Source organism: Dendrobates tinctorius, unplaced genomic scaffold (genome assembly GCF_039654945.1).
Source record: "Dendrobates tinctorius isolate UK_male_01 unplaced genomic scaffold, ASM3965494v1 ptg000058l, whole genome shotgun sequence".
NCBI lineage: Eukaryota > Metazoa > Chordata > Amphibia > Anura > Dendrobatidae > Dendrobates > Dendrobates tinctorius.
This window is the reverse complement of record NW_027361726.1, coordinates 5,898,997-5,912,769: the sequence shown is the minus strand read 5'-3', so window position 1 is coordinate 5,912,769 and position 13,773 is coordinate 5,898,997. Positions and strand designations below refer to the sequence as shown.

General features: G+C 46.1%; 1 protein-coding gene across 3 annotated transcripts in view; it reads right to left on the bottom strand.

Annotated features, from left to right (window-relative positions):
* Window positions 1-7,773: 7,773 nt before the first annotated feature.
* WDR25 (WD repeat domain 25) overlaps window positions 7,774-13,773 on the bottom strand; it is a 155,874-nt gene continuing 149,874 nt past the window's right edge. For all 3 annotated transcript variants that reach the window (XM_073577976.1, XM_073577978.1, XM_073577977.1), the window contains exon 7: window positions 7,774-10,165. In XM_073577976.1, coding sequence (XP_073434077.1) covers window positions 9,944-10,165 — 222 coding nt within the window. In that variant the 3' untranslated portion in view covers window positions 7,774-9,943. The remainder of the gene's footprint in view (window positions 10,166-13,773) is intronic.

Here is a 13,773-nt window from a genome sequence, read left to right as displayed (position 1 = left end):
TTTTGTGGAATAACCATGATTTTAAATCACAGCTTTCATGTTAGGCGTCAGGTTTCTGAGTCTGCTTTGCAGGAATCCAGAGCCTCACATTCTGTGGTCTCCTGCTGTCTTTCTACTGCAGAGATTACTTTGCAGCAGACCGCTCCAGAGACTAAGTCCCTCTTTGCTTCTACCGGGCATGCTCAAGAGACGATCTCCTGTTGGAGATTGGGAGTCATGTGCCCAGGTCTTGTTCAAGATCTCACTGGTCCATCTCGGAGATCTGGAAGGTCCCGCACGGCTATAAAAAGTGCGCATGGCCGTTCCGCCATGTGCTAGTATAGACTATATTTGCTATGTGTGAATGGTGACGGATGTGTTTCTGGTGACTGACTCATTATAAAACCCCTTCCCTCTGATATTACGCATGTGGATAGGGAATTAGTTTAGCAGTCAGCGACAGTCAGTGGCAAGCCTCAAGCCACTGTGCACACCGCACCGCTACGCTAGCGTCCGACATTGCGCTTGCTTTCTGGCTTTGTCGTCGAGCGGCAGTGTCCTACGCCGCACTGCAGCCCTTTCTTAGCGCTCGCAGAAGCGACACCGTACACACGGTAGGTCTAGAGGGACGCAGCTTCTCTGTCTTGGGTCCTGCTCCTGTGACCAGATACCGTGTGTGCATTTTTCCTGAGGCCTGTGTCACTAACAGGTTCAGCATTTTGTATGTTTTTGTTGCGGCACCTCTGTGTGAACAGAGCCTGCTCTGCGCACTCCGGGTGAAGTTGAACCCATGCGCATTATACCGCCATATTGCTCCTCTGTCATTACCTAGCAGCGGTGTAACAACTACTGCACGGTGGACCCCGAGCGGCGAACGCACTTTATTATTTATTTTTATTTAATGCGTTCTGCCGTTCCTAACATTTCATGCGTCTTGGCATGCTTTCCACCAGTCTTTCACACTGCTTTTGGGTGACCTTATGCCAGTCCTGGTACACAGATTTAAGCAGTTCTTCTTTGTTTGACAGCTTGTGATTATCCATCTTCCTGTTATTACATTCCATAGGTTTTCAATGAGGTTCAGATCTGGAGATTGGGCTGGCCATGAAGGGCATTTGATGTGGAGGTTCTTCATCCACCAGTCACCTACAAACCCACCTAGGGGCGTGTGTCTGAAGTAAAGCCTATGTGTGTGGTCGTGAATCTAATGGACCTGCAATGAGGCATGTGATGCTGTGGGTGTGGCTACGGACCATATAAGGTGACCAGGGTAGGTCACATGAGAAAACAGCTGATCTGATTGGTCCGTGTGGAAGGTCCCGGAAGGGCGACGTGCTAGGTGTGCTGCCTTCCTGAAGCGCACATGTGGACGCCGCTGACCGTGTGTGGCCTGTGTGTAATAGCCTGTGAGTACTGGACAGTCCCCAGGAGGGAAGGGACATCAGGACTGAGAAGCAGCTAGGAGGTAACCCCGGACAGGGGGTAAGACTGTAAAGCTTGTTTGCTGGACAAAGCGCAGCCTGTGTGACCACAGGACCGAGAGCGGAGCTCTACATTGAATCTTCATTTAGTCTTATGTAAGACTGTTGCTGCTATATGGTTTATGCCGCACAATAATCCAGATGGACTGATTTATGTGAACAACCCGTGCCTGACGTGGTTAATCCGCTGCCGAGTGAGTGTCCCTCAACATGAACACTAGGTGCTACCTTACTATATATATATATTATCTTTGTTGCCATAAAAGGAGGGGGGCCCAGACACATTTCTTGCACAGGGGCCCCAAGCTGTCAGTGTCCGCCCCTATGGGAACCTATGCTCATGCACATGACAGCGCAGCAAACATTGGATGTTCGGCCCCCCATTCAAATGAATGGCGTCTGGGTTCGGGTCCGGGTACTGTTCTGGTACCCGATCCCAAACTTTTTGTAACTGTTCGGCCGAACCCGCACATCCAGGTGTTTGCCCATTTATAGTGAACGGTAACGGGAAGTATCAGGAATTTTTTTTTTTTTTTTATATTTTACATTTATTATGCTCTGGGATTTGGGAAGATTCCAGAGATAATAAGGGACACTCAATTCACAGAGAATCACTTCTCAGCTAATATAATTTGCCTGTGGGAACAGACAAATTAGAATTTTGCCCAATCCGCTAATGTCTACTATGTATCGTTAACTTTGACTATAAGGGAAGAGTCAGAAGGTCCTTTAAATTGGAGTGAAATCAGAAGCAGTGCACGGACTGGCCGGCGGCTCTCCGGACCAGAGCGCAACAGCTGCATTTTTTTATATGTAGTTAGCATGCTCAGGTCTGGAGATCTGCAGGCCAGTCTGTGCACTGCGTTTCGATCTTGCTCTCGGCCGTCTAAATGTGCCCTAATGTGGTCTGTGATGAAAAAAAAAAAAAGACGCCTGTGGCCGAGCGGTTCAGTGCACACCTCACAGTGGCCGAGCAGTTCAGTGCACCCCTCACAGTGGCAAAGCAGTTCAGGTGCACCCCTTGCAGTTGCTGAGCGGTGCAGTGCACCTTCCTACCTATTTGTTTTCTCTCTATTTCTGCCCTCTGGTTCCTGTAAATCCAGAGCTGTCAATTAAGGAAGACAAGAGTATATATAGATGCAAAATAAGGAGGTGGGAAGGAGCGCTGGACTACTCGACCAAGTGAAGGGTGCCCCGAACGCCTGTGTTTGGTTTCAACAGTCGTTAGGCTGAGCTGTAATGCACCTCATACAAGGGGTGGCGCTGCTTATAGGCAGCATGTTGGCTCAGTGGTTAGCACTACAGCCTTGCAGCGCTGGGGTCCTGGGTTGAAATCTCACCAAGGACAACATCTGCAGGAGTTTGTATGTTCTACCCCGGGTTTGTGTGGGTTTCCTCCAGGTTCTCCCCGGGTTTGTGTGGGTTTCCTCCAGGTTCTCCAGTTTTCTCCCACACTCCAACAACATACTGATAGGAAATCTAGATTGTAAGCCCCAATAGAGACTGTGACGATAGTGTTTGTAAAGCGCTGTGGAATTAATGGTGAGAAAGATAAAAATAAAATAAAGAAGCCATGTGTCCATAATACAGAATGACCCCTTTACATTTGCGTGTGCTACCACTATGGATGCAGACCCATTGCTTGCATCCAGGGGGGCAGATTACAGGAGATTTCCAGGATGTAGTCATCAGTGATTGATGGTGAAGGTCCGTCCCCTGACTCACATTACTAGTCACTGCCTGTGGAGCCAAGGTAGTGAATGCAGGGTTCCCACCGATCAAGTATTGTTGGCTGATCATGAGAGGAGAGCCCCTTTAAAAGGTGATGATTGACAGCAAGTCCTGACCCACCGTAATTGCTGTTCTAACTTTATTAAAGGAGCCATAACTGAATGAACATAACAATCACCTTCAATATGATGATGTGATGAGCATTCAGTAAGATACTGTCAATTATCTATGCAAAGAAGAAGCTATTCAGTTCAAAGCAATGGCTTTACAGCAGCCTCCAGAGGTTGACGGGGGTAAATGGAGCAGCGCCTCACAGAGTCATCTAACTGCATATAGTGCGGCTGATTACTGACCATTCTTTGCTCCTCTCAGCACTCCGGAACCATAATTGCTTCTTCCTGTCAATCACATGAAGCACTACCACGAAAAATACGAGAAATAGATTGTGCTGGAGCCCTGCGAGACAAGAAAAGGCAAATAGTTTTGCAAATTGAATTGGTGCACAAAGTACAAAATAAAACCAGTGTTTGTCACCTGCATCTAATTGGGGCAGAGATTCTTCAATTTATGGAGCTTCACTACTGCCAGGACCTTTCATACAGTGATGCCACCATGCTTCTTCATGGAGATGATCCTTGCATTTCTGCAGTTTCTGTACTAGGAGATGTTTCACTATTGGTCCTTCCAGACCTTTCACACAGTCATGTCACAGTTCTAGGATGTTACAACCAAAGGCTCTTGTCAAAGTGTTGTTAAGCCTTAAAGGGAAGGTGCCATCCAAACACACTTTTTTTCAGCAATTGAAAAAATGTGAAGAATTAATGTTTACATTTTCTTTAAAAATATTATCATTTGTTTTTAATTTTGTAAAATATAAAAAATAATTTTAAAAAGTTTGGCATTTCCACTTGTTAACACTAGAGGGAGCAGCTACTGAAATTTGGCACAAAAACCTAGTGTACAACTAGCTCACATTACTGCCCTGCGGTAATTATGGGCAGAATCTGCTGACATGGGTGTGGTGTCACTCCTCTCCTCCCCTTCTGGGTGTTTGCTAAGGGAAAAGAGACGATGACATCTAGGAACACAGTGAGCAGCCATTTTGATGGGGCCTGCAAAGTTACTGACTGTCATTGCATGCAAAGTCTGGATCAGAACAGGCCATCAATCAGCAGAAATGTTTTCTCGATTTCTGTGGAGCAGACAAGCAGACGGTCCATCCATGTGTATAAAACACAGCGCTCTATGTACAATCCCTGGCACTGTACAGGGTGCCCCCCATAGACCAGCACACTGCTCTCCTGAAATACTCTGTGCTGCTGTCACCCTGATCCTCCACCATATATCTCCCTCTGTGCCCCCCATAGACCAGCACACTGCTCTCCTGAAATACTCTGCTGCTGTCACTCTGCTCCTCCCCCATATATCTCCCTCTGTGCCCCCCATAGACCAGCACACTGCTCTCCTGAAATACTCTGTGCTGCTGTCACCCTGCTCCTCCCCCATATATCTCCCTCTGTGCCCCCCATAGACCAGCACACTGCTCTCCTGAAATACTCTGCTGCTGTCACCCTGCTCCTCCCCCATATATCTCCCTCTGTGCCCCCCATAGACCAGCACACTGCTCTCCTGAAATACTCTGTGCTGCTGTCACCCTGCTCCTCCCCCATATATCTCCCTCTGTGCCCCCATAGACCAGCACACTGCTCTCCTGAAATACTCTGTGCTGCTGTCACCCTGCTCCTCCCCATATATCTCCCTCTGTGCCCCCCATAGACCAGCGCACTGCTCTCCTGAAATACTCTGTGCTGCTGTCACCCTGCTCCTCCCCCATATATCTCCCTCTGTGCCCCCCATAGACCAGCACACTGCTCTGAAATACTCTGTGCTGCTGTCTCCCAGGACATTCGAGCATGATCAGAGATATCCAGCAGGGGGGGCGGTGGCCGCTATGTGTCACATGTAGTGAGATTGCTGTTGCGCCACAAAATTGGTGACGCATCAGCGATCTCGCTATTGATCTCTCTATGTGAGACGGGGCCTTTAAGCCCCCGTTACACCCTGCGATATCGCTAGCAATATCACTGTAAAGTCACCGATTTTGTGATGTTGCAGCGATATTGCTAGCAATATCGCTGCATGTGATACTTACCTCCGACCGGCTCCCCCGCTGGTTATCGCTGATCGCGCGAGAAGCTCCTGGACCATTCCTCATTGGTCACTTCCTCCGGCGCTTCCTGTGGCGCCGACGAGCGACGCGTGGAGCCGGGCAGGAGGACGCAGGATCGCCGCGTCTGACAGGTAAGTAGCGATCCCCATCCCCTGCTATGTCGCTGGTGAGATCTGCCTGTGTGGCAGCTCACTAGCGACCACCTAGTGATGCACCAGCGATCCTGACCGCGTCATATCGCTGGTCGGGATCGCTAGTGCATCGCTAGGTGTAACAGTACCCTTACACTGCTGCTCTGCTCAGCAGGGAGTCATTACATGGAAAGATGACCAACAACTAAACCTCCAGTGAGGAAATAGATGTTATCAGGTAAACAGTGCACACAAGTGCAACCAAAAATCATTTTAATGTCTCATTAAAAAAAATGCAAATAAGATGCCATTATGACTTGATTATAAAACCCCAGACAGAAAAAAAAACATTCATCTATTGTCACTGACCTGTAGAGAAAAGCCATCCTGAGGCTGGAAACGCGCACAGCCCTAATGCTGCTCACATTCGAGGGTTTATTACAATTGTGTCCAGTGTAGGTAAGCCTCTGTGAGCTTCACAAATCTCTCACCCTGACCGTTTGCTACAATGTCTCAGTGCAGGTAAAATGCATCACTCCTTACCATTTAGCTCACAGACGCTTGTTTATACATTGTAACGACCCATCAGCTTTGTACATGAACACCAGCCTTTAGATGGCAACAAGAATATTCCCATTACCTTGCTCACAGCAAGCAGAGATCTTGAAAATAAAGTGATCAGAAACGGACACAAAGTATGTTACAAAGTTTCAGAAAATTTCATTACACAATGATTGCTAAAAACTCCTTTAAAGGGAACTTGTAACAATAATTTAGGCCACCCAAACCCCCCGATATCCAGGACGGTATACGGCGCTCAGTGATGATGCATTACTTTCTTTTGGTTATGGTCGTGTAGAGTCTGCCAGAGGGGTGGCGGCAACCTTCTAAAGGTGAAATGGAGAATATCACCTCCAAAATGCTAATTAAGCCACTTTTACAGATATGAGGAGAAAGACTTTGCCCCTCCCCAAAATACAATCATACCTGTATTATAGATTTTAGAGGTGTAATTGCAAAGAAAAAAAGTGACGAAGTGACGAGTGTGACCATGGCAAGAGTGCACCATTGCCCCTTCATTTACATACAAAAAAATCTTTATCATAGGTATGATTTTTATAGACGTTTACTCCCCTACATATATGTACAAGTGGTTTAATTAGCATTTTGGGAGCGACAGACCCCGATTTTTTTAGGTGACTGCAGACTTGTGAAGCTTCGCATCTCGCGCACTGCACCCTGTGAGGATTCTGCAGTCGGCGCAGGGAGCAGCAGTCATGTGACCACAAGTATATGTGTATAAGGCGAGGCAGTCTAGTTGGAACATGCCATGCACCGGCGAATCATGACCGCCATTCCTGGCGCCATCACCGGAGAAGATGTGTGCAAGATGTAAGTGTTCTGTCTCCGACATCTAATTCACAACCTTTGACTGTCTATTTGATAATATTTCCAATGATGTATTGAGAATATATAGGATGTTCGGTTTTCTATAGATTCTATTGTTTTCATTGTTTCTGGCTCCATCTAGTGGCCAGAGTCATAACCGCAGTGTTATTGTGTGTCTAATCTTTTTTCCCTCTGTTCACAATGTATTCTGGGAAAGTTTGCAAGGCACCCTGGTAAGTTTTGCAAAGGATCATGGTTAGTCCAGCCCCATTTTCCCCCAGTTCTTCATTTTCTCTCAGCCTGCATTCTGGAAGCGTCTCATTTCTCTTCTCCCTTTGCGACAGCATCACTGTTTCACCGCATCAATATACCACCACATTTAATAAAACACAGATTCAACTTACATTCTCCTTATTGGACCCCGGTATAGCGGTTTAGCTGCCTGTATAAGCTACATGAAGTCTGCTTCAATTAGTGAGGACAGAACAGTAAGGATTCACAAGTCTGCAGTCAAATAGATTGACAGCAAATTTGTAGTTTAAGACAGGACAACCCCTTTAAATTGGCTGGTCCCCGTCTTGGTTGGTTTGCATGAAATCTTCCAGGCCGGGTACATCACCACAAGTCTCTTCCAGGGCATGTCGATGAAACCAGGAGACAAAACAACCATTGCGTCTTCACCAGAAAACGACTTGACCCACGTAAATGTATACAAGTTTGGGAACACAGTATTTTCTGCATGATGCTACACCTGAATGAATGTTAAAATATATATCACATGGTAGAATAACAGCACACTCCTAATGTCGTGGGTGAAATACTTATGCAAGCAACCAGCCAAGAAGCCTCCAAATGTAGAAAACCTAGATCGGAAGCAGCACTCCAATGGAAATCAGTGTACAAAGTTCACTTTATTCACACAGATAAATGCGACATTACAGCTTATCATGTGAAGCCTCTCTCAAGTACACACACATACCTACATATTTAAATTATACATGCACATACACACCTATTATACAGCTAATATAATAAATAATTCTTCAAAATATGGACCAATGATGAATTAAAAAATGTGGTACTGTGAACAACTCTTGCTCTAAAGGATGAAGAGAACTAACAATCATCTGGATACCACGTAACGACCACAGTGATTTTAGCCTTAATATTTCCCTCCGTCACAAACAGTGACCCCAGTGTAGACCAATAAAGGGGTTACTCATAACTTAGCCTTTCGTGGATTAACTTTGTCCACTTCTGGGCTCGGGAGGTGAATCTTTGGACACTGCCAAGTGCAGCCAAGCTACGCTGTTCCCAAACACAGAAATGCATATGAGACACAGTAATAGTGTAGCTCAGTAGCTCTCAGCAATTTCCGCAGGGCCACCTCCAGTGAACAACCCCAGCTGAGATGGGAATCCTTTAGGCCTCCTTCACACATCCGTGTCACCGCTACATATGGTGATAGTTTCCAAGCGTACTGGAAACACACACACTTAGACCGATTCACATCAATAGGTCTGTGCACATGTCAGTGTGTTTCTGCGAACCATATCAGTGAACAAACAAGTAGACATGTCCGTTTTTTTGCAAGCAGCATGGTCTGCAATATGTCCCGCACATGTGAACACTGATGACACAAGAATAACATCTGTGTGTCATCAGTGTGACACATACCAGCGTCTGGGAAAAACAATAGAGTTAGCGCTGTTCTCAGGCGCCGGGTGCTGAATACAACTCTCATCCTTGCCTCCTGGTTTCCCCACGATGGGTAAAGTAGGGTTGGGGAGTTTTTTGTTTATTTTTAATTAAAAGGACTTTTCTCTGTGTGTCTTTATAGATTTTGACTAAGGGGTTAGTACTGGGGGTGTCTGTTAGATGCCTCTACATTACTAACCCCTTGGCTTGAAGTCAGCAAACATAAAACAGCTGACATCAACTCCAAAACTATTACCCCACTTGCCAACGCACGGCTGAGGACTGGTGTTCTTATTGTGGGAAAGGGGCCCCTTCCCAGCCTATTAATATCAGCCCTCAGCTGTCTGTTTAGCCTTTGCTGGTTAGTGAATACAGTGGGGACCCTACGTCATTTTTCTTGGGGGGGGGGCACTCAACAACCAGTAAAGGCTAAGCAAACAGCTGTGAACTGTTATTAATAGGCTGGGAACCTTTATGGCTATTGGCCTCCCAGAATATTAATCCCAGCACTCCGCTGTCGACTTTCCCTCAGCTGGTTATGTAAAGTGGGACTTTTTTTCAATATGCACGATACACAGATGGCGGGTGCTGACTCCAACTCTCATCAGCGTCACCTGGCCACGCTGATCGGAGGGAGATCAGGTGACAATAATGAGAATTGCTGGTAACATCACTTACTGTAATGCTCTTCCCAGGCACTAGTTTGTGTCACACTGATGGTGCACAAGGGCAGCACACAGATGTTACACACGGATAGCACTGGTACTGGTTTTTCCAGAAATGGAAATATCAGGATGTGTGAAAGAGGCCTTAAAGGGAGACTATCAACACTAAATAACCATTCAAACCAAGCACAAATGCTGAGTACAATCTTGGATTGGTCAAATAGTTCAGTGCACCTTCCCACCTTCTTTGTCTGTATCTATCTCCACCATCCTCTTACTTGAGTAACAGCTCTTACTTCATAAAAGCCAGAGATGTGCAGAAAAAGATGGGGAAAATAATAGGTGGGAATATGCAGTGAACTGTTTGTCCTCACCAAGTAACTGTGCTTGAGCTGAAGAGTCATTCTGTGCTGACAGGAAAAATGAGAGAGTGGAGAAGATACAGCTGCAGTGTCTGAATGAGGGAGCAGCACAAAGCACAGCTCGGACATCGCACCAGTAAGTGCCCAGAAAGCAGGAACAGAGAAGCTGTGCATTTACAGGAACGAGAAGAGGGAAGGAAATATCCTAAATCTGCAGACTAGCAACATTTATTGCTGAATCTAACCCACAGTGGCAATTAAGATTCATTTTGGAGTTGAGTAAACATAATTAGAAATTTAAAAAAAAAAAAAAACACAAAATCAAGTCCATAGCTGCTCATTCCCAGATTCTGATCTCTCCGTCCCAATAGCAGGATGCCAGCAGCGACGGCAGCACAGAGTGGTAATTGACACCTACGCATGGACTCCCCTGGCTGGGGAGAGTTTGGATGATTTTGGATGTATGATAATTGTAGAAGACGATGTTTCCTTCGGAACTTCCCGTTACGATGATGGATCCGTCTGGAGAGAACTCGCATCCCACGGCAAATCCCTCCACCTGTTTGGAAGAGATGGAGCACCTTAATGAGTTTTCCTGCATCGATAATCCTTCCCTCTCACCGGGGATCGCAGAGAAACCATCTCTCTTTCTGCAAACATTGGAAGGCGTCTCTGCTCCCTCATGTAGGCTCCTTACGCCGGCAGACTCCTAATCAACGGCATAAATTCAATTTGCTCGACAACTTTGTTGTTGTTTTACAAGCTGGTGAGGAGATTATGGAATACACAGAGGGAAACATTACAATAGTTTTTGTTACAAACTCCAGCATTTGTATCTCCTGCAGGGTCCCCCCTCATTTCTTCCTGTCCTACGAAAAACAGCTTAACAAACGCATAAAAAAATACAATGAGTAATTTCTCAGAGCCAAGGCCATCAATCCAGCACAGAGGAAGCTGCTGGTGATCCAGCCAAGTGAACGCTAGTCAACCGGCTAAGCTCAATCACCCACTGCTTGGTGGGCACAGCACATGCTGAGAAAAATAATTATTAGGGCGGTTTTTTGGGTTGTTTTTTTTAAACTCATTCAGTATATGCAGGCAGAGAGCTCCTGGCGCCTACATGGAACATGTCCTCATTGACTCATTTACCAATAATATGCCAGAAAATTGCCATTCTGACAGATGCTGGGCCGGATGGCCACAGAGTAACTATTTTTTTAAATAGTAACATCCTGAAGAGATTGTCTGCATCAAGATGTCATTTTTACAAATGATACTCTCCTACCGGACACCTGCCATTCGTCTCCACTGCTGCCGGTATCCCCTGCCAGTCTTCTTGGTACCTCTTCAGTGGCGGACATCATGTGGTGATATTATCCTGTCTGAGCCGGAACACAAAGCTAGAAGATGGTTTATTCTGGCCCAGAAAGAAAATCACAACTGTAGCCAATCAATGGCAGCTGATTCCCTTCAAACACCATGTGATGTGATCGCCAGAAGACAAAGCAACAAAACTGACAGAGGAAACAGGCAGTGCTGTGGAGGCACGTCGGGACTTGTCGCCAAGTATAGGTATTATTTATTTTATGTACCTTTTTAGACCAATATAGGCCAAGTTCTCACAGCTGAGGGTTTGTTCCAGTCTAGAAAACAATATGTAAGATAAATCATTGGCAGCACTAATCTCTCCTGCTCGGCTAGTTTGTTATCATGTATGGGAGCAGGGACAGTCTAGAGGCGCGGGTGCAGTGTTGGGATGCAGTGAAGGGGTGTGGCTACAGTGTAGAGGTGCGGCTGCAGTGTAGGAGTGCGGGTGCAGTGAAGGGGTGCAGCTGCAGTGAAGGGGTGTGGGAACAGAGGCACCTGCGGGAGAAGTGTAGGGGTGTGTGAGCAGTGTTTTAGCCTGGAATCCAGTTTAGGGGTGCAGTGTAAGGGTGCGGCTGCAGTGTAGGGGGGCGGCCACAGTGTTGGGGTGTGGCCGCAGTGTAGACATGTGGAACAGAGAGGTCTGAGGGAGAAGTGTAGGGGTGTGTGAGCAGTGTTTTAGCCTGGAATCCACACTGGATAGTCTAAACTGGTAACAAACCCTCAGCTCTCTACAGAGCTGGTCATGTTGGATGTTTAAATTGAACCTGTAATGTTGTAAATGGTATCTGATCTGCACGCAGGATGTTACAGAGAAGAAGGAGCTAATGATTGATGTACTTTTTTTTGGAAAAAGATTCAGTAAAACTTGCATTTTATTCATTGCCATCCCTGGTGTTTGTAGTTATAAGGGTATGTTCCCACGGTCAGTAAACGCTGTTGGCTGGACGCTGCGTACATCCGCAGCGGCCAGATGTTACAGCATTGTGGATGGGATTTCAAGAAATCCCATCTTCACTATGCGTCCTGAAATGCCTCTAGCTTCCCTGCGGAGACAGACATGCCGCGCAACTTTCCTGACTGAAGAATGTCTATTTATGCAGTGGAGACGCTCCGTCTTTGCTGCGTAAATTACCCATTCACTATCATTAGATGCGGTAAAACCGCATTATCTTTCTAGTCACATGCATATTAAGCGTGGGAACGCACCTTACTACGAATGTGTACTAATTTAAATAAAGGTGTACCTTGTTTCAACTGGCAGTACAGCTACACTTCAGTTCTCGCGATGAGCTGAGCTGACCACGAGACCTGCCATGCACATGACTCCCAGGGACGGGGATATATCTAGTCACTTGCCAAGTACTCACGATCAGCTGACCGTGTGAACTGCAGTGCACGTGATGTCGGGGACCGCATTATCTCCTCTGGTTCAGTGATCATCTTCAACTCCGCTGTGTCTGGATGTCAGGCTGAGTGGTGGCATAATGCCACCGTTCAGCCAAAGGCATCCAGATGTAGCAGAGCTGGACTCATCGTTGGACAGTATGTGTTTCTTCTCGGAGGACAGGTAAGTATATTGTTGCTTTTTTATTTTATTTCTCTTACAGGAGACGTTGGCTTCGGTGGAATAGGCCATGCAGTAAGTATTGTTTAATTAAGATCTATTAAAGGAGTCTGTGTCATTATTTCACTTAAAGGACTTTATTCTGGCTGTGTCTTTATTTACCATTTAACTATAGGATTAGTAATGGATAGGTGTCTTATAGACGCTTCTCTATTACTAAGCCATGGCCTTGATGTCACCTGACAATACAAAGGTGACATCAACCCCACAAATATGAACCCCAATTGCCACCGCTACAGAGCAAATGGGAAGATCCGGGTAAAGTGCCACAATTGGCACATCTTTGGATGTGCCAATTGTGGGGCGGCTGCAGGCTGCTATTTTTAGGCTGGTGAGGGCCAAAATCTATGGGCCTCGCCCATCTGAGAATACCAGGACGCAGCAGTCTGCTTTTTTTTCTTGGCTGGTTAACAAAAATAGGGAGACCCCACACTATTTTTTGGAGGGGATACCACTATTTTTGCTAACCATCCAAGATAAGCAGACTGCTGCGGCCTGGTGTTATCAGGCTGGTAAGGTTCATGGATATTGGATCCTTGCCAGCCTGAAATACCAGTCCCAGTAGTCTGCTTCACTCTGGCTGCTTAACAAATATAGGGGGACCCCACACTTTTTTTTTTTTTTTAAATTATTATTTATTTATTAAAAATAAGGACCTCTCTCTGTGCTTTCCTCCACTTCCTGTGTCATGTACTTCTGGCTGTGTCACAACATTCACCATTATGTACATTAGTACACATACGTAGTAAGCTGCGTTCCCGCACTTAATACGTATGTGACTAGGAAGATATTGCTGTTTTACAGCATCTAATGAAAGTCTATTAGTAATTTACGCAGTGGAGACTAGCGTCACTGGTACGTAACTTGACATGCTGCGGTCTGGAAAGCTGCGCTGCATGTCCGTCTCTGGTGAGCACCGGGTATTGGTGCACGCATAGGGGGCACGGGATTTCTTGAAATCCCATCCACTATGCTGTAACAGCTGGACACTGCAGGTTGGATGCTGCAGATGTACGCAGCATCCAACCCACTGCGTTTACTGACCATGGGAACATTATCCCAATATATCTGCAAAAAGGAAATGACTTTTTTCCTTCCCAGAAACCAACTTTTAATTAGCTTTATTTGAAGTGAAAAAAAAATTAATTCAATGAAAAAACGCATCAAAAACGCAT